Source organism: Microplitis mediator, chromosome 9 (genome assembly GCF_029852145.1).
Source record: "Microplitis mediator isolate UGA2020A chromosome 9, iyMicMedi2.1, whole genome shotgun sequence".
NCBI lineage: Eukaryota > Metazoa > Arthropoda > Insecta > Hymenoptera > Braconidae > Microplitis > Microplitis mediator.
Window position 1 is genome coordinate 12297167 of NC_079977.1, and position 21377 is coordinate 12318543.

Here is a 21377-nt window from a genome sequence, read left to right on the forward strand (position 1 = left end):
TATTGTTGATTTTCAACGTCATTATCAACAACTTTGTTTTTTTATTTTCAAATAAAAAGATGTCTGACCGTACAGCTGTGAGCCAATGAAATCAGAGCTAAGTATTCATATTGTAAACGACCCTTAAGCGATATAGGTTTACTTTGTTTCACCGATTCTATGAACAAATCCGTTCTAACCTTAAAATTGGTAATATTTCTCAAGTTGGAGTATCTAAAGTTTTATATGAATCAACGTTTTGTGTAGTTAATTAATTTCATACTATTATAAAGTTATTGTTAACATTTTAATTTTTGTAAAATTATAATTGAAATAATTCAGTATTCTATTTTTATAATTAAATGAAGACCAGAAAACATCCGAACCGTTTCTAGAGTGATTTTTAAACAAGTAAGTATGACCCCTGCTCCTATTCTATATTTTATGATAAATCAAAGTTTAAAATAACATTTAATTATTTCGAATGTAGGTGAATAGATTTAATTATTTATAATCATTTATCATCAAGATTTAATGTATTAGTCTTGGTTGATTTTATTTATTTAATCAAATTCGCTAAATTTTTAAAAGAAAATATTTAACTTAAAATGGAATTGAACTAAAATGGTTAATGATTCTATTATGATTTGGAATGTAGTAGGCGTCAATTAATCGTTTGATTACTTTGAACAGTTTATAAATCATAAAAAATAATTATATCTATTTATCTAAAAATTTAAAAAATAGAGCACTGTGAGTAGTAAGAGCAATTATACTCCTACTATCGTAATTTTTGAGACAATCTTAAGATTCAATACTTTGATTAATACCTTTTGTTTGTAAATGCCTACTGTAATAAATTTAATGCATTCACAAACAAAGCAAATGACTATTTTTGAAAATAATTTATTGAATCATCTATTCTTACATAGATTTAGATTGAGAACTGAAAATATTAACGATGAGTACAGAACAAGTATCTTCAAGTCAAGAAGGCAATTCAGGATCACTATATTTAAAGGAAATTGACAACACTGGCACTTCTGATGAACTACTGATTGGTGTCATACAAAATAAAGTGGAAAAGAAAAAAGAACTGCTGGAACAATGTAACCTTCGTGCATACCTTGATGGCACATACTTTGTTCCGGATTTAGAGCAATCAACATTTGATGGAACAATAGTAGCTACATGTCAATTATGCCAGTCTGAATACCAAAAGGATCAAACGATTAGTGGCTTACTAAAAGTTTCATCAAACTTCACTTCTCACGTAAAGGTTATCTTTTTGTTATTTTTAATTAACAAATAATTAATTTATCGAGGAATAATTTGGTAACATTATTTTTTTATTTCAGAAAATGCACAAAAGAAAGTTTAATGATTACCAAAGTTATCTTGAGGCTCATCGTAAAAAAATCAAACTTGATCAAACGACTGATCAGCATAAGATATACTGTAGTTTTTCTCAAGCAGTTTTTGAAGAAAATGTGATAAATTTCGTACTCGAAAGTCTCTGTCCTCTTAACATTGTCGAAACGAAAGCTTTTAGAAAAATTTTTGATGGTAAAACATTTATTATCCGTTAAGAACTAAATAACAATCTTTTTTTTTATTATCAATAGGGTAAAAGTGGACATCACTGCGAGTGCCACTATTACTACGATTACTATAAGTTTAAAATTAAACAATTTAATGGAATGGAATTGTATTTAGCTTGAGAGTAATTTGACAAAAGATTCAATAATTTCTGAATTTGAATAAAAACAGTTTATTGAGTGTCATAACTATTAATTTATTTTTTTAAAATTCAGTGTTATTTTGAAAGTAAGTTAAGGATTTGATGCATAAAACGTAGAAAAATAGACATCAATAAGCTGTACTTTTGTCCACTTATTGATGTAATAATATTAATTTTAAAAATAGTGGTAGGTAGACTATAGCCAATTTCAATTCAAAAATCAATGAAAATTTGAATTGAATTGATTTTGATACTGGGCAATACTGCAACTAATTTTTCTGCGATCCGCAACAATACTCGCATGCGGCATTAATTATTTATTGTTTATTAATTGATTTTGATATATATTTTTTATCTGAAATATCTTCTTATATCATTAAAATGTTATATATTAATTATATAGAAAAAAAATGAGTTGATGTCTTTAATTGATTAACTACAATATGCGTTTTATGGTGGCCATATATTTCAACCTGCAGTAGTACCCATGGGTGCACTTTTTCCCTGATTCAATTTTTTCATCTTACAATATTGTTTTTTAGATATGAATATTAAGAAAGGTGGTCAAAAATTACGTCACTTGTCAGCGAAAACTCTTACTCGTAAAATTAAGGATACATTTACAGCAAATATGCGTGCAATAAAAGATAAGCTAAAGGCAGTTTCATATGTATGCACTACAGCAGACGTTTGGTCATCAAAAAGTCAGCGATACATGGGCATGACCATCCACTGGGTACAATAATTTTTGCTTTAGTAATTACGTCTTTACCCTGATAGCCAAGTTGGCGAGAAACTGGCGTGTAACTTACACGCCACAACTAGACACCAAGTTGGCCGTAAAAAATGATACTTCCAAAGTTGATAGACACTTTTTGAGAAAGTTGGTGGCAAAAGTTGAAAATCCAATAAGTTGACGGTCACTTTCTGAGAAAGTTGGTGGCCAGAAGTTGGCAATCCATAAGTTGACGAAAAGTTGCCTTCAATTTTCTCAGAAATCTGCATTCCAGTTGCGGCTCCATACTGGCATCAACTTTTTCAGAATTTTCTTGACGGTAACTTGTAGCCAAAAGTTGCAAAAGCTAGAGTTGTCGACAACTTGTCGTCAAATTGGTCTTAAACTAATAAATACCAACTTTTTGACGAGCAACTTGTGCTATCAGGGTAGTGCCTTTTTTTATCTTCAATATTAAAAATTTTTAAACTAATGAGACAGTCGCTTATTATAGTTCAAGATGTCTCATTGTAGTAGAAAATTTTGTTGTGTATGCATGTTAAAAAGTAATTACATGGTATAAGATTCTAATCGTAAGATTTTGACTTAGTTATAAAATAATGTTTTTTCTTACTTATTATTTATAATTAACATCTATTTTTATGTGGAAATTCTAATCTTTCAATTACAAATTTTCACTACATAGATTGATGAGGTTAACTTTGAACGAAAATCATTTGCCATTGCTTGTCGCCGATTTCCCGGTGACCATACTTATGACCGAATTTCAGCTATAATTGAAGATATACATTTGGACTTTGGAGTAAACGACACAGTTATTGCGACAGTAACTGACAATGCCTCCAACTTTGGGAAAGCATTTAAGGAATCTGGGATTGATTGCAAAGCATTTTTTGATGGTAAATTTAAAAAATCTTATATGCTATGTATATATTTTTTAATGATTAATAGGAAAATAGCTTACACGATTTGATTATTTTCATCTTGAAAGGGGTTATGAAAATATTTAAAAAATCTCTAAAAATCTTAATTTTGAACATTAATTTATTGTGGATTTTGTTTATTAATAAAATTTTTTAAAATATTCGTTTTTTCTAAGTATCAAAAAAATTTATAATCTCATAACTATTTTAAATTAACAAAAAATCTAGTATCATAAAAAAAAATTTTTTTTTGGAAAGCACTAAGTTTGTGACAAAGCATTTCAACTAGATAATAATCGAATACTTATTTTTACAAAAGTTGATGATCATAAGTTAACGTCTAAAATTTTATAGGTGAAGAAAATGTTGAAGAGTCTAATGCAACAGACATAATCACAGACGAAATGACAGATGATTCCGATTCAGCAGATGAAATCACAAATGACTTTGCTGAGATTGATGGAAGTGAAGATTGTAATAGTTTTAAGAAAACTCTTCCAAAACATTTATTGTGTGCCAGTCACACATTAAGTCTTATAGCAACTAAAGACCTTACTGATGGGATAAAATCATGTAGTGAATTGAATGTGGCTTATTCTAAAATGATTGAAAGATGCAATAATCTCTGGGCAATAACAAAATCACCCAAGAAAAAAGAGTATTGGCATTCAATTATTGGCAGTGCTCTAAAAAGACCTGTAATTACCCGCTGGAATTCATTGTTCGATTCGTTGCGTCAGCTATTTGGTTTAAAAGAAAAAATTTTGACCAATACAGAAAAGTTAAACAATTTTGGGCTTAACAATATATTACGAAATGCAGATTTTAGGTAAAAATAAAAATTCATTATGCACAATTTTATATCTAACCTATTCAGTAAGAATAATATAACTTTTTTGTTTGCAAGAGTTTTCAAAAGATAAAAAGAATTGTCTAAAAACGTTTTTTAAATAAAATGTTGGTATTATAATTTATTATTATATTTATAGGTTTATTGATGAATATCTTACTTGTAATAAACCAATAGCAGATGCAATAGACAAATTACAAGGTGAAAAGTTATGCTCTTACGGGTATTTACTCCCGACACTTATTACGGTACAGAATCAACTTAAGAATTGCCAACAATTGAATTTGAGATATTGTAAAAAATTACCAGCTATTCTTTTAAATGGCTTGATTAAACGTTTTAAATGCTTTTTTGACGTCGAGCATCAAGGTCGGATTAGTGCTGTCGCTGCTGCGTCACATCCGAAATTCAAACTTAAGTGGTTGCATTGCTTAGAAAAGACAGCTCAAAAAAATGTTATGGCAGCAATAAAAGATGCACTTGCTGTCTCAAATACCGCTCGTCAGCCGTGTGTCATTGATGACTGTGACGATGATGAATATTTTGATTTCAGTTCATCAGCAGACAACCAATGTATCGTTTATGATACATTTGGAACTAATGACCTAGAAATGATCTTTCAGAAATTCAATTCAGAATCGCGAACAGATTTACAACTATTAAACTTATACCCTATTATAAAGACAATCTATATCAAATTTAATACTCCAATTCCATCTTCAGCGGCTGTTGAAAGATTATTTAGTTATGCGACAATGCTTTCGCTCCCTAAATTCAATCAACTAACTGATACAAATTTTGAATTACGGGTACTCATGAAGTGCAATTCTAGTGCGAATAAAAATACCTTGAAATAATATATTTATTAGGGTGCGTCATTTTAGGGCGACTTTTTTTTCAACGCATGACCAACTTCTATACTCGCAGGAAGGTAAAATAAAAATTAGGGTCCTTAATTTTAATTTTAACAGGTGTCTCATAGCGACTTTCTATTTCCCATTTAAATAACATGGGAAAAAAATTTAAGTTTCAAATTTTATACCTCAGCGATGGCTCATTGTACAGATAAGCTTATGATGTAATTTCGTAGAGAATTAAATTCTCTAAAAAAAAGTATCTTATCATTTTTTGATAAAATCATCTGTTCAAAAGTTATTGGAGCTTGAAGTTAAATTTATAGTGAATTTCGAGATATTTTTACTTTTCCGGCGAAACTATGAGACTTATCACAAAATAATATAGAATCTTTTTTGTAGACAATTTTATTTTCTACAAATTATGTTTGATGAAGTTTTTTTTAATTCCGCATAATTTTCTAGTTATTTTCATTTTAATTTCAAGTTTTTGAAATCGATCAGAACACTTTTTTTTAAGAGCTAGACATTAAAATGGAAATAGCTAGAAAGTTATGCGTAATTAAAAAAAAACTTCATTGAAGAGAATTCGTAGTAAATAGAATTGTCTACAAAAAAGATCTTACATTATTTTGTGATAAGTCTGATAGTTTCGCCGGAAAAGTAAAAGCTCCAAAAACTTTTGAACAGATTAACTTATCAAAAAATGATAAGAGACTTTTTTTGAAGAGCGTTTAATTCCCTACGAAATTATATTCTGAGCTTATCTGTATAATGAGCCATTGCTGAGGTATACAATTCCAAACTTAAATTTTTTTCGCATGTTTTTTAATTGGAAATAGAAAATCGCTATGAGACACCCCAGTAAACACATTGACGTAAATTTGACGTCAGAGTGACGTTACGCTATGTCATCATTTACGTAAGGTATAAGTCACGAATGAGTCAGGTGTGACTCATTATTTCCCACTTTTTTACGTAAGATTATGATGTAAAACTAATGACGTATACATGATGTAAATGTGATGTCTGTGTGACCTTCTATGACGTCAATATGACATATGGGTGATGTCAAAATTATCAATTCGGAAAAAATATTTTGAAAAAGAAAAAAATAAAATGAAATACCGAATTTTCGATTTGATTATTACCGCGCGAACGCATTGTGAATTCTGAAACAAGATTAGATAACGTTAAATGATGAAAAAATCCTGGGCGTCTGCTGGGTTCGAACACGGCTCCTCTTGGCTGGTAGTCCTGAACGTTGCTCACTGGTCCACATCACGAGAGTTCAAATCTCGTGCTTAATTGATGTATTTAGAGTGAAATGCCGGAAAAGACATAGTTAATAAGTTTTCGTGATGGATTTTTACAAAATTTAAAAAACTCCATGAACTTATATGAAATTTTATAGAAGCAATATTTGTCGACCTCGATGATAATTGTATAAAATTTCATTAAGTTTCATCAAATTTTTAAATTTTTTGTTGTGATGTGAAATTTAAAAAATCTTAAATAAAATTTTGCGAAACATTAAATAATTTCACAAAATCGTATGAAATTCAATCGATTGAAAAATTGTGATACTAAACTTTAAAATCATAATAGCAAAAGAGTTCAAACTGTCGTTACATTTTCTTTGTCATCCTAAATGATATTTTCGATATATCATTTAAAAAAATAAAGTTAATTTTTTTATGCTCACACTAATGTTTTAATCTAAAACGTCTGAATGATCTATTATCGAGTTTATCGATTACTTTGACCCCAAAAATGTTCGACGTTTAGTTGTTATTTTTACACATTTACACAGAAAAAAAGAATTTCTTGGCGCAAGAAATATTTTGTATTATGAATTGAAGACAAAAATTTTTCTTGGCTCAAGAATTTTTTTCTCGCCTAAAGAATTTTTTTCTTGTTCCAAGAAAATTTTTTTTACCCCAAGAAAAGTTTTGTTTTCACTTTATAATACAGAAAAATTACTTGGGTCAAGTAAAAATTTTTTGCGCCAAGAAATCCTTTTTTTCTGTGTACACATGTTTGAAAATTCATTCTATGATTGTTTTATTTCAATAAATAGATGATAAAAAACTATGACTCGGACATTACATCAGCATTGCGTAAAATACTGACTTGTCACTGATGTAAAGATATGATTTAAGAGTGACATCCACATTACGTATAACCGTGACTTTGCTACTGACATAAATGTATGATTTAAAAATTACGTCATTATGATATACGGATAATGACTTTATTACTACATAACAATGTAATGTAGATTCTATGTCAAACGTACGTAATACATAAGTCATAACTGTGACATAGTACAAGAGTCATGCTTACATCAATATGATGTCACAAGCTTTACATCATATTAAAGTCATGTAGAACGTCAGACTGACATCAAATTTACATCAGATGTCGTGACATTGCTATGACCTACGTATGACGTCAAAATAGGGTCATGTGTTCACTGGGACCTGTTAAAATTAATATTAAGGGCCCTGATTCATATTTTACCCTCCTGCGAGTATAGAAGCTCGTCATGCGTTGAAAAAAAACGATTGCCCTAAAATAATACAAACTAATGTTTACAATATACAAATGTTTATATTATATATGTATATGTCTAATAATAAAATGTTTTTATAATTATAGCGTCGATACTCATATCACGGGATTTTAATTTCTTTATCAAATATTGTTTAATAGTTTAATAAAAGTACTCTTCATTTTTATGTGATCATGCATGTGGTTCAGCGCAATTGGTTGGTCAGTTTACATAATAGTATTAACAAAAAATTTGAAAAATTACCGGTTTTTTTTACATTTTTTTTACATTTTTCTCGAATATTTCTAATATTAATGCTCTGAATTGATATATGACTCATTTAACTCTCCATCTTGATTATTTCTGTAGGTTTTTGCTTTCCTCATTTGTATATTACGAAGCAAAAATTGACCTTTTGAGAAAATGGAATTTTACTTATAAAAAGTTACACGTACTCTTGAGAGAATTCTCTTTTTATTTCAAACTATCAATTTCTGGTTGTTTTAAGGAGAATGCCAATTTTCGAAAAAAACTTACTTTTGAGAAAGTTATTAATTTATTGATTTTGAATCTATTACTGATTTTTCAAAGAATTGCTATCATCTTCTATGTCAACTAATAGTTTTTTAAAAAATCATAATTTCCATTTTTCAGAAATATTGATTGTTTTTAAAAATCATTTATACAAATTAAACTAATTACTGATTTTAAAAAAAATCGATATAATATTTCATAAAAATTACTGGTAGTTTAAAAATGTCAATTTTAATTATTTTAAAATACTCATTTTTTCGAAAACTGCTAATGTATTTCGAACTTATTATTAAAATTTTCAAGAATTGCACATTTCATTATTGAAAATTATTCATCTTTTCGAAAATTACTAATCCATTTTTAACTTATTACTGATTTTTAGAAAAATCGTTGTTATATTTTGTGTCAATTACTGATTTTTTTAAAAATTGCACTTTCCATTATTGAAAATTATTGATTTTTTCAAAATTTACTAATCCATTTTTTAACTTATTACCGATTTTTTTGAAAATCGTTATTATATTTTGTGTCAATTACTAATTTTTCAAAAAATTGCAATTTCCATTATTGAAAAGTACTCATTTTTTCGAAAATTACTAATCCATTTTTAACGTATTATTGATTTATTTGAAAATCCGAATTTTGATTTGAAATGATTGATAATAAACCAAAAATTCATAATCGTAATCGAATAAAATAAAATAATCGGGAATAATTAAAAATGAAAAATTCAATTTTTATTTTTGCTGACCTCTGGTCTGTGATTGGTCAATTTAGATTTTCAATAACTCAAAAACTATTGAGAAGTTTGAAAAATGGCTAAGGAACTTTATGCGTAGAATCGTCTCCTCTATTCAAATTTTCCCGCTGTGAAGGTAATTCTGAATCACCCTGTATATATATATATATATATATATATATATATATATATATATATATATATATATATATATATATGGGATATAACGCAGTTTTGAGGACACGATTACGCCTACAATTCTTATCAGATCTTGATGAAATTTTTCACACTTATTCTATGGGCAATTATCACGGTTAAGTTCGAAGATGGGCAAAATCGGTTAATTAGTTTAGATGTTATAGCTTTTCGAAATATCCATGATTTTTCAAAAAAATCAATTTTTTTTCCACATTCATGTTCATATAATTTTAAAACTAATACTCATAGACAATTTCCGTAAAAAGTATCTGAAAGCTTATCTAATAAGCTTCAATTTATGACCTTAAACTTTATATTTCGGCCATTTCTTCCCATAATTTGATGGCCTTGAAAATTTTAATGGAATCAAAAAATGTTGAAAATATGGGCTTCATTCCACATAACTTACGCTTGTCCTATTATAATCTAGTTCCGCCAGTCATATTTCATTGTGCATAAAATAACCTGTAAATTTCACTGCTATTTTATATTTTAAATGTATTTCATTTATTACTTATGATGTATCAAATGTACCTCTACTACCTATGATTATCACTAGTCTTGTCATTACGATAGCACCTACAGTTCTTATCGGATCTTAATGAAGCTTCTCACACTTATTCTATAGGCGATTATCTTGATCAAGTTTAAAGATCAGCTAAATCGTTCAAATAGTTTTGAAGTTATGGCTGTTTAAAATTTTCACGATTTTCCGAAAAAATCCGTTTTTATTCACTTTTAGAGTTCATGTAACTTTAAAACTAAAACTCATAGATAATTTCTGTGAAAAGTATTTTAAAGCTTGACTAATAAGCTTTAATTTATGGTCTTAAACTTTATATTTTGACCATTTTTTTTAATAATTTGATAGCCTTGAAAGTTTTAATCAAATCAAAAAATGTTGAAAATATGGTTTTCATTCCACATAACTTATGTATTTTTCATTATAATACAATTTTGTCAGTTGTATTTTATTGTGAACAAAATAACTCGCAAATTTCACAGCTATTTCATATTTTAAAAGTATTTCTTTTAATATTTATGATGTTTCAATCGTACCTGTAGTCGTATTATTATATCTGATCTTGCCATCGTAATAGCAATTACAATTATGATCTCATACTAATTAAATTTTCTATACTTTTTTTACGTGAAGGTTAGTTTGGTAGGTTACCTATATAATATTTTGTCAAATTAACTATCTGAAGTTCTCTATCGAAAATAGTCGTTGTCTTTTTTTACCCTCACTCTTAAAAAATAAGCCTAATTCCATGTCATGACTATACACTAACATGTATCACAAGGGATGTATGTATTAAACTTTTTATATAGATCAATTCGAAAATCTACCTTCCATTTCGGCTGCCGAATGGCCTTTTTTTATTTTTGTGATTCTATTTTAATTATTTGTAAATTTTTGATTTCATTTATTTGAATCTTTATTATTATTTATTTTACTCACTTCAATTCTCACTTAACTTTTCACTTTTGTTTTACAATTATACTTTTTTTTTGTTTTATACGGGAAAAAAAAATTTTCGATGTCGACCAAAAAAAATTTTGGTAATGTTTTTTTTTTTTTTTGTTAATTGAATTTCACTCTGATAACTTGTGGTCGATTTTGTTGTAAAAAAAAATTTTCGGATTTTTGAGGTTTTACCAGTCTATTCGGGGGCTGTTCGAACCCGCATGGAAAAGCTATATATTGTTAAAAGTATATAAAAAAATATATGGTGAATATGTGATAAATGTATAGCGGCAAAATATCTATAGGGGAGGGTGGGGTAGAGCGGCCCCCCTGAAATTTTGACCAAAAAAAAAATTTTTTTTTTTTCGACTAATTACTATAAATTCGATATGTTTGCGCATTTTTACCCCTACGCGTGACATTTGGGGCAAAATGAACAAGCCCAAAATTTTGAAAAAGTGATTTGTTCATATTTTTATCGTCAAATTGAAAAAATATTATTATAATTCCACATTTCTAGCCCTACGCATAACACCTGGGGCAAAATGGACCAGCCGGAACTTCCGAAAAAATTATTCTTTCATATTTTTCTGCCGTTTCTGTATGTAGAAGGCAAATTTGGTCGCTAAAAATTTATAAAAATTAAATTTCTTCTTTTGGTGATAAATTTTTGAAATAAAGTAAAATTATAGAATTGATTTTTTTTTTTTTTTATTAAATAACAATTAGTAATTAAGGTAATCGAGAGTGAACGATTTTTTACGCTTTAAAAAATTTTTTTCGAGTAATATAAAACCAAAAATAGTTGTCAAGAGAAAGAAATACATTCTTAATGATGAAAACAATTTAAAAAAAAAAAAAAGGCCATTCGGCAGCCGAAATGGAAGTAGATTTCTCATTGTTTAATTTTTTTCACTGTTAAAATAAAAGTTGATAATAAAATCAAATTTTTTTTTACATTTTCTTAAAAATTTTTAAAACAAAAGAAATCCAAAAATTATAAGTATAATGCCAAAAATTGAAGCTAACTAAATGTGCTTCAGAAGAATTTTTGATAATGCACTATATGTTTTGATTTGACGTTATTTAAAGATTCGTATGCATATATTCAAACTATTGGACCAATGGTATTCCGGACCCTATTCGAAAAATTATGAAAGATTATGGTTTTAGGGCTCGAGAATTCTACCATAAGGACAAAGCCGATAATTTGCTTTCAATGAAATCTACTAATAAAATATTCTAAGATTAAAAATTGATTGCGATACATCAAAGTGTCATACTTGAAATTAGTACTAATATTTGAAATAAAAAGCCTATTAGAATATCGAACGACGAGTAGATATAGAGAATATTATCATCATAACTAATGTTAATCTTGTTATTGATATATCATATCATTTATACACTGTCGATAAAACAAAATTATATATACCCACTGAATTGAGATGTATGGATTTTATAAGTGTCACACTGCGATTACATGAATTTAAGTAGCTCCATGAATGTACTAAGGAGTAGGAGAACTAATGCAATAGCAAAATTTCATTGAATGAATGGTAAAATAAGTAATTCCAGTGGTCTAGGCATATATATAGGCATGAAAATTAAAGCTTATTCGAAGAGCTTTCAGATGGATTTGATGTAAAGTCGATAAGTTATCACATTCAAAAGATATTGAAGGAAGAATAAATAAAAATATATGAATTTTGGACATTTTTTAAATTTAGAAATGCTATAACTTCTAAACTAATGGACCAATTGAGCTCATTTTCAAACTCGAACAAGGTAGTCACCCACAAAATACGTATACTAAGTTTCAAGGTGATCGGTGTGAAATTGTGGCTATGATCAAAGTGAAAACCTGCATAAAATTAGTTTTTATAATATTTTGTAAATGTTCAAAACCATTTATCTACTAGAAAAAATGGTCAAATTAATGAGCTGTATAGTCAAAATTGTAGGCAATCGGACGAGCTTTCACATAGAACAAACGAAAATAAGCTATATCTTACCGTTCAGAAGTTACATCCAGTTAGAGCAGCAAACAAATTTTTTTTGAAAATTTTGCAAAATTTCAATTAACTATAACTTCTAAACTTATTGGCCGAAATGGCTCATCTTCGAACTCATTCAAGGTAATCGTCCATAGAATAAGTATACTAAGTTTCATTAAGATCGGTGTAGAATTGCGGACGCTATCGTTGGAGAACGGCGCGTTATATTATATATATATATATATATATGTATATATATATATATATATATATATATATATATATATATATATATCTATATATATAAATACATATATAAACTTTTGAACTGAATGTATTTCCTGACTCAGCTCGTCGAGCTGAGTTTAGAGGTAGCAAAATTTTTCAAAAATTCCATCATGAGGACAAATACAATAGTTAGATTTTTATGAAATCTACTAAAAAACGAAAAAAAAATTTTTTTTTATCACTTTTTGAATGGGGGCCGCTCTGCCCCACAAAAAAAAAAAAAATTTCAGAATATTGGCAAAATTTCCATAAATTTGTTCGAAATAGGACAAAAGTAAAGTGATCTTATGGTTGAAAGCCACAAAAAATAATAACACCGGCACACAAAAAAAAAAAAGTTCTCTGTACTTTTGACGGCACCGATTTATTTCCCATATACTTTGACCCGATGAATCCAAATCCGAGGTCCGTTTAACCCGTACACCCTTAGATTTTTAGAAAACTTTAAAAAACCTCAAAAATACACAAAAATCGACCGTTTTTTAAATTTATAAATTTTTTTAACCCTAACTAAGCATGATTTTTATGTATTTCGGTCCTCCACATACTAACCTGAAGTTTATTTAAAACATTAGCCATTTAAAGTCTGAGTAAATTCCAAAAAACCCCAAAAAATTGCAAAAAAGCAAAAAAATTCTTAGTATTGTGATGAAAAAAATTTTATAGGGCTAAATAAATAATTATTTTCATGTATCCTTATCTGTCACATATAATTCTCGAACATCCATGGCTCAGACATCTCTAAAATTTTAAATAAATGGCAAACATTCCCAAAAAATCGAAAAAAATAAAATTTGGTATAACAAAAATCAATTTTTAAATCAAAATAAATAAAAGAAATCATATTGTTCGATCTGTTTTAGGAAATACGAAAAGTGAGAATTACGTAAATTTAGTTGAAGAGTTGATATACAACTATGATACTTTGGGTTGCTTAATGAATTCCAAATTGCACTATTTACATTTTCACCTTTCACACTTTCCTGAAAATCTTGGTGACTATTGTGAAGAGCAAGGTGAAAGATTCCATCAGGACATCAGTGTAATGGAAAAACGTTATCAAGGTAAGTGGGATGTCAATATGATGGCAGATCACTGTTGGACACTACAGAGAGATCTACCTGAAGAAATGAAGAAACGAAAGTGAAACCCTTTATGTAGGACATTTAAGGACAAAAGAGTTAGATATAAGCGGAGAACGAATGAATATTGAAATAACGTTTCCATAAAGATTTTTTGAAGCATATTAAAATTTTTTTATGTTTTAGGCCTAAATATTTTTTATATATATATCACAGATCGAACAATATGATTTCTTTTATTTAGTTCGATTTCAAAATTGATTTTTATTATACCAAATTTTATTTTTTTCGATTTTTTGCCATTTATTTGAAATTTGAGAGATGTCTGAGCCATGGATGTTCAAGAATTATATGTGACAGATAAACATACATGAAAATAATTATTTATTTAGCCCTATAAAATTTTTTTCATCACAATACTAAGAATTTTTTTGCTTTTTTGCAATTTTTTGGGGTTTTTTGGAATTTACTCAGACTTTAAATGGCTAATGTTTTAAATAAACTTCAGGTTAGTATGTGGAGGACTGAAATACATAAAAATTATGCTTAGTTAGGGTTAAAAAAATTTATAAATTTAAAAAACGGTCGATTTTTGTGATTTTTTGAGGTTTTTGAAAGTTTTCTAAAAATCTGAGGGTGTACGGGTTAAACGGACCTCGGATTCAGATTCAGCAAGTCAAAATACATGGGAATAAATCGGTCCCGTCAAAAGTGCAGAGAACTTATTTTTTTTTGTGTGCCGGTGTAATTGGCTTAGGAGGGCCGCTCTGCCCCACCCTCCCCTATTGAAAAATATATGTTTTTTACATACATTGGATTATATATTTATCATAATATATTTACTTGTATATAATGTTTTGTATTTTTCTATATATATTATCTCATATAATGCTCAATATATTCTTATCATATATGGATAGTATATATAATAGAGTGTGTCATTTGAAGGCTATATTTTGTTTTTTTACTGCTATACCAGAAAATCTGGTAGTATATAGAAAATAAAAAATTATGCCGCTGGGCTAAAGGGTTTAAGTCCAATAGCGGCTTAGCTCATCAAAAAATTCGAATTCCCATTTAAATAACACGGGAAATTTTTTTTTTTAACTTTGAGTATTTTTAACTTGTGAACAAATTAATAGATCGAATTGACTAATACATATTTTTGTAGGAAATTGAACGCTCTACAAAAAAGGTCTCTTATCATTTTTCGATCAATCCATTTGTTCTAAAGTTATTGGAGCTCGAAGTCAAGTTATAGTAAATTTCGAGATCTTTCTACTTTTCCGGCAAAACTATCAGACTTATCATAAAATGTTGTGAGGTCTTTTTTGTTGACAATTTTACTCTCTACAAATTATTATCAGTAAAATTTTTTCAAATTCTGCATTGTTTTCTAGATATTTTCATTTCAATGTCGAGCTCTTGAAATCGATCAGAACACTACTTTTTTAAGAGCTTAAAATTAAAATGAAAATAACTAGAAAACAATGCGGAATTTGAAAAAACTTTACTCATAATAATTTGTAGGAAATGAAATTGTCTACAAAAAAGAACCTATGAAATTTTGTGATAAATCTGATAGTTTTGCCGGAAAAGTAGAAAGATCTCGAAATTTACTATAACTTGACTTCGAGCTCCAATAACTTTAGAACAGATGGATTGATCGAAAAATGATAAGAGACCTTTTTTGTAGAGCGTTCAATTTCCTACAAAAACATGTATAAGTCAATTCGATCTATTAATTTGTTCACGAGTTAAAAATACTCAAAGTTAAAAATAAAAATTTCCCGTGTTATTTAAATGGGAAATCGAATTTTTTGATGAGCTAAGCCGCTATTGGACTTAAACCCTTTAGCCCAGCGGCATAATTTTTTATTTTCTATATACTACCAGATTTTCTGGTATAGCAGTAAAAAAAAAAATATAGCCTTGAAATGACACACCCTAATATATAATTTATAAGTATAATATAATAAGCTTGATATATATATCCACATATTTTGACTCATATAATTAGTGATATATGGTCTCTATATAATTGATTATATATGAAAAAATTTATATGATTAAATATATGGTTCGCGGTATATTGGAATTATATTTTTCCAGTATATTAAAACTTATATTTTTCGCAATGTATTGAAAATTTTATTTTTTCAATATACTTTTTCAATTTCTACACAATTCCACAAAAAAAAGTCAAATTTATTCTTTTTTCTCCTTCTTTTCATTGACCTTATATTTACTGGAAATAACCTAAGAAAAGTAAAAAAAGTGCCATATATATTACAATATATTGGAAAACATGAATAAGAAATATAAAAAATACTATATATTAATTAATATACTACTTTCAATATAATATGTCAATATAAAATAGATATATTAAAATATATATGTAAAACATACATAAAAAGTCATATATTGATAAATATGTTGATAATATATTCTAGCAATATATTTTTTTTCAATATATTATCATATATTGATACGGCAAAAAATATAAATATTATTTAATATATTGTTCAATATATCACATTATAATATTCATATATTCTATCGTATATGTTTTCACATACAAAGTTTTTCCATGCGGGAATCCGTCGCTGCCACCAATTTTAATTATATAATAAGTTGTTACGTCCTGGTTGATGTTTTGGCGCTGGCGTAGTTGAGCGGTCGATTTAAATTGGACGTGATGAGAACTTACGTATAATTATAAATAATTATTAAGTGTGGGTTGAACAGCCACCATTCGGTAGTTGTAATAAACTGGTTGTTTGAAAAGATATATTTCTTAATATATATTAGTCCGATTTATTCAATAATAAATGAATAGTTCTGAGTGATTTGAAAATATACAGTTGAATTAATTTATAAAATTGTTAATGTACTCTTAACAATAATTTCAAAAGGGGCGAGAACGAAGTTGAGTTTCTAATATTGAGCCTGACTGCTCTCGATGATTCTATATTTCAGACTATCTTCTCTTGATCGAGAAAAACTAGAGTAAGTTTCTTATCAATCCGAGGCACTTGGGCATCAGTCCCGCGCATCGTTCGATATAGAGGGGTGGCTCGAGGTAAAGAATATTCTCGAATGATTCATGCTCCGTTCTCACGCTTTCTCCGTTTTTGTTACTAACAAATGAGTCACTTATCTATGAACAAAAGTTATCTTAGAACAAAATAGGTATTTGTGCAGCTGCACGTCTCGAGAATTTACTCGAAGCGTCAGCGTTTATTTGTACATAACAAATATTAAAAGAAAAATAACTTTATCGATATATTTTATATATTCTGAAAAATATTATAGTATTTTATATTCTATTATTTTATATTCTATTAATTTATATTATTATAATATGTATATTATTATATTATTATACTATATTATTATTCTATATTATAGAGTAACTTATTAATTATGCAACTTGCTAAATTATCAATATACATCTTTAGTTAATTAGTTAGGTCTCAGATCGGTCTCTTAGTAATTAGTATTCAAAAATAATCAGAGACATCTGACGAGCAGGCTGGGACGTAACACAAATGTCCTGCACACAGATATCTTGTATAGAGATATCTTGCACAGAGATGTCCTGCATAGAAATATTCTGCGTCGAATAATTTTGTCATCGAAATATCTTGTAATACACTGGTCACAGAAATTAAGGGATAGAAAAAAAATTCGAAATTTTTAGGTGATTTTCAACATGCTGTAACTCGGTGAAAAATTGTCGTATAAAAAAAATAAAAAAAGCAAATTGTAGCCTCAAGTTTCTAGTTTTAAGATCTGGACCTTAAAATTTTTTATCATGTACGGTTCCGGAGTAATCATAAGAAAACCAACGAAAAAAAAATTTTCAAAATTTTTGCTGGTCTTTCAATACCTCTATGGGCGACAATAAATTTTTTTGAATAATCCGACTGTCTGACTTTTCTCGGAAATTTTATGCCCTTTAATTTGGTGGCCTTAAAAAGTCTCTACGACGATTTGGCGCCGAGTTATCATTGATCAAAGCAAAAAAGTCCATTTTTGCTTTGATAATCAATAACTCCAGATGTATTGGTCGTACAGGGAATGGAAGCAGGGTTTTGAAAACTGGAAAACATTCTCTATAAGGCAAAATTAGTGGCATTTGATAGAAAAATTTTTTTTAAAGCGATATTGTTTGGTAAAAAACAGGTCAAAATTCACAAATTTAAGGATATTCGGAAATCTTGCTATAACTTTGGATATAACGGATGAACAAAGAATATCTTCGACTTTTTTTCAACCTCAAAGTGTCCTGAAAAAACCCTGAAAATTTCAAATCGCTGCGATTTTTCTTTCTTAGTGCCCCGAAGCTTTAAATTTATCGATTTTGTCAAAAATCACCATAATTGGGAGTTTCTCGGTTTTTGTTCATTTTTTCGATTTGAAAATGGTTATTTTACCGATAATCTTCATTTCTTTGATCAAAAAGATCTATTATCGAAAAAATTGAAAAAAAAAAAATTTTGATTGAAAATTTTCTTTTTTTTAAATTTTTTTTTTCAAAAATTTTTTTTTTCTTCACAATTTTTTAGTAGATTTCATAAAAATCTAACTATTGTATTTGTCCTCATGATGGAATTTTTGAAAAATTTTGCTACCTCTAAACTCAGCTCGACGAGCTGAGTCAGGAAATACATTCAGTTCAAAAGTTTATATATGTATTTATATATATATATATATATATATATATATATATATACATATATATATATATATATATAATATATATATTTATATATATATATATATATATATATATATATATATATATATATATATATATATATATATATATATATATATATATATATATATAATATAACGCGCCGTTCTCCAACGATAGCGTCCGCAATTCTACACCGATCTTAATGAAACTTAGTATACTTATTCTATGGACGATTACCTTGAATGAGTTCGAAGATGAGCCATTTCGGCCAATAAGTTTAGAAGTTATAGTTAATTGAAATTTTGCAAAATTTTCAAAAAAAATTTGTTTGCTGCTCTAACTGGATGTAACTTCTGAACGGTAAGATATAGCTTATTTTCGTTTGTTCTATGTGAAAGCTCGTCCGATTGCCTACAATTTTGACTATACAGCTCATTAATTTGACCATTTTTTCTAGTAGATAAATGGTTTTGAACATTTACAAAATATTATAAAAACTAATTTTATGCAGGTTTTCACTTTGATCATAGCCACAATTTCACACCGATCACCTTGAAACTTAGTATACGTATTTTGTGGGTGACTACCTTGTTCGAGTTTGAAAATGAGCTCAATTGGTCCATTAGTTTAGAAGTTATAGCATTTCTAAATTTAAAAAATGTCCAAAATTCATATATTTTTATTTATTCTTCCTTCAATATCTTTTGAATGTGATAACTTATCGACTTTACATCAAATCCATCTGAAAGCTCTTCGAATAAGCTTTAATTTTCATGCCTATATATATGCCTAGACCACTGGAATTACTTATTTTACCATTCATTCAATGAAATTTTGCTATTGCATTAGTTCTCCTACTCCTTAGTACATTCATGGAGCTACTTAAATTCATGTAATCGCAGTGTGACACTTATAAAATCCATACATCTCAATTCAGTGGGTATATATAATTTTGTTTTATCGACAGTGTATAAATGATATGATATATCAATAACAAGATTAACATTAGTTATGATGATAATATTCTCTATATCTACTCGTCGTTCGATATTCTAATAGGCTTTTTATTTCAAATATTAGTACTAATTTCAAGTATGACACTTTGATGTATCGCAATCAATTTTTAATCTTAGAATATTTTATTAGTAGATTTCATTGAAAGCAAATTATCGGCTTTGTCCTTATGGTAGAATTCTCGAGCCCTAAAACCATAATCTTTCATAATTTTTCGAATAGGGTCCGGAATACCATTGGTCCAATAGTTTGAATATATGCATACGAATCTTTAAATAACGTCAAATCAAAACATATAGTGCATTATCAAAAATTCTTCTGAAGCACATTTAGTTAGCTTCAATTTTTGGCATTATACTTATAATTTTTGGATTTCTTTTGTTTTAAGAATTTTTAAGAAAATGTAAAAAAAAATTTGATTTTATTATCAACTTTTATTTTAACAGTGAAAAAAATTAAACAATGAGAAATCTACTTCCATTTCGGCTGCCGAATGGCCTTTTTTTTTTTTTTTAAATTGTTTTCATCATTAAGAATGTATTTCTTTCTCTTGACAACTATTTTTGGTTTTATATTACTCGAAAAAAATTTTTGGCATTATACTTTGTAACCGGGATTCGGTAATAGTTCTTCAACGTCATGCTCGAGGGATAACTAGAACCTGGTGGCTGCCTACGGTAACTGGACAACGGGGGATAAAATAACTCTTTCTTATACCAACTGGATTTGCTGAGGCAAAGTTACAGGGCGCATGCGCGGGCCTGGGGTACGAGGTAGTAACCGACTCGCTGAGGGGCAGGACGGACAATTCTCGGCAAACCATAGTACAGTTCACAGCTTTTCTTTCGCAACTGCATCCACGTTTCTTTTCTACACCAAACGTTTTTGTTATAACTGAGCTATTTCTACGTCATCTGGATTACCAGGAAGCCTGAGTTTTATCTGTCAGGAGTCAGCGGTTATTGGAGTTAATTGGAAGAAGTTGGTTTTCTTTTCCCATTGATAAAACCGCCAAGGAATCTGAGGATGTGGTCCTGGGCCGATCTCGATGCCAAGAGGGCTAAGATGGCGGAGTCTCGTGACGTAGGTGTCTTCTAAATATTAAAGTTTTATATAAAATAAATTATTGCTCGGGTAAGAATAATCTTACCTTTTAAATTATATAAATTGGTTTTTATTGTAAATAATTTCTCTCAGTTAGAGAGTTAAAATTAAATTTGACTTTCTGTCAGTGTTGAGCATGAAAATTAATTAATATCATAATTATAAATTGTCTAAGCAATTAAAGTAAAATTTATAAAGTCGAGTCAGTGTCGTGCCTGCCATTTTGGCGTCTGTAAATTGTCAAAGTCAAATCGTCATTCTCACCAACTTGTGCCGTCAAATATTGTCGCGGATTTATTTCATTTGATTATTGTAAAGTGGGGTCTGTTGTCTGGGTAAATTGGTTAAATAAAATTGCCATCTAGTTTATACACATATATCATCTATACAAATCTTTTATTTTACAAGCTACCTATACTCTCAACATCTTTAATTATTCCTTGTGACCAGGATCGGGTATTCCCCGCCCTGTAGAAGAGCTAGTCACAAAACAGTTGATTTTATCAACTGAATCTAATCTTGGCTTCCTGGACAGGGGGTCACACCCTGGACTGGGGGTCTCGGTTATATTTGGCGCCCAACAATAAAAAAATAAATACCTAGAGGTT

The 21377-nt window shown here is 28.5% G+C and overlaps 1 protein-coding gene across 1 annotated transcript; it reads left to right on the forward strand.

The window, feature by feature from the left end:
- Positions 1-348: 348 nt before the first annotated feature.
- Positions 349-5168, forward strand: LOC130674635 (uncharacterized). Its single transcript, XM_057480026.1, has 7 exons — positions 349-390; positions 912-1258; positions 1338-1545; positions 2263-2456; positions 3142-3355; positions 3734-4208; positions 4369-5168. Exons 2-7 carry the CDS (start codon positions 941-943, stop codon positions 5084-5086), a joined length of 2127 nt encoding a protein of 708 aa, XP_057336009.1. The 5' UTR covers positions 349-390; positions 912-940; the 3' UTR covers positions 5087-5168.
- The last annotated feature ends 16209 nt before the right edge of the window (positions 5169-21377 follow it).

Excerpts from the sequence above, each read along its gene's own strand:
- LOC130674635 (XM_057480026.1), top strand. The coding sequence starts at position 941 with ATGAGTACAGAACAAGTATCTTCAAGTCAAGAAGGCAATTCAGGATCA. Across the intron at positions 2,457-3,141 it reads TGGGCATGACCATCCACTGG|ATTGATGAGGTTAACTTTGA; the intron begins GTACAATAATTT and ends TTCACTACATAG. Across the intron at positions 3,356-3,733 it reads TTGCAAAGCATTTTTTGATG|GTGAAGAAAATGTTGAAGAG; the intron begins GTAAATTTAAAA and ends AAAATTTTATAG.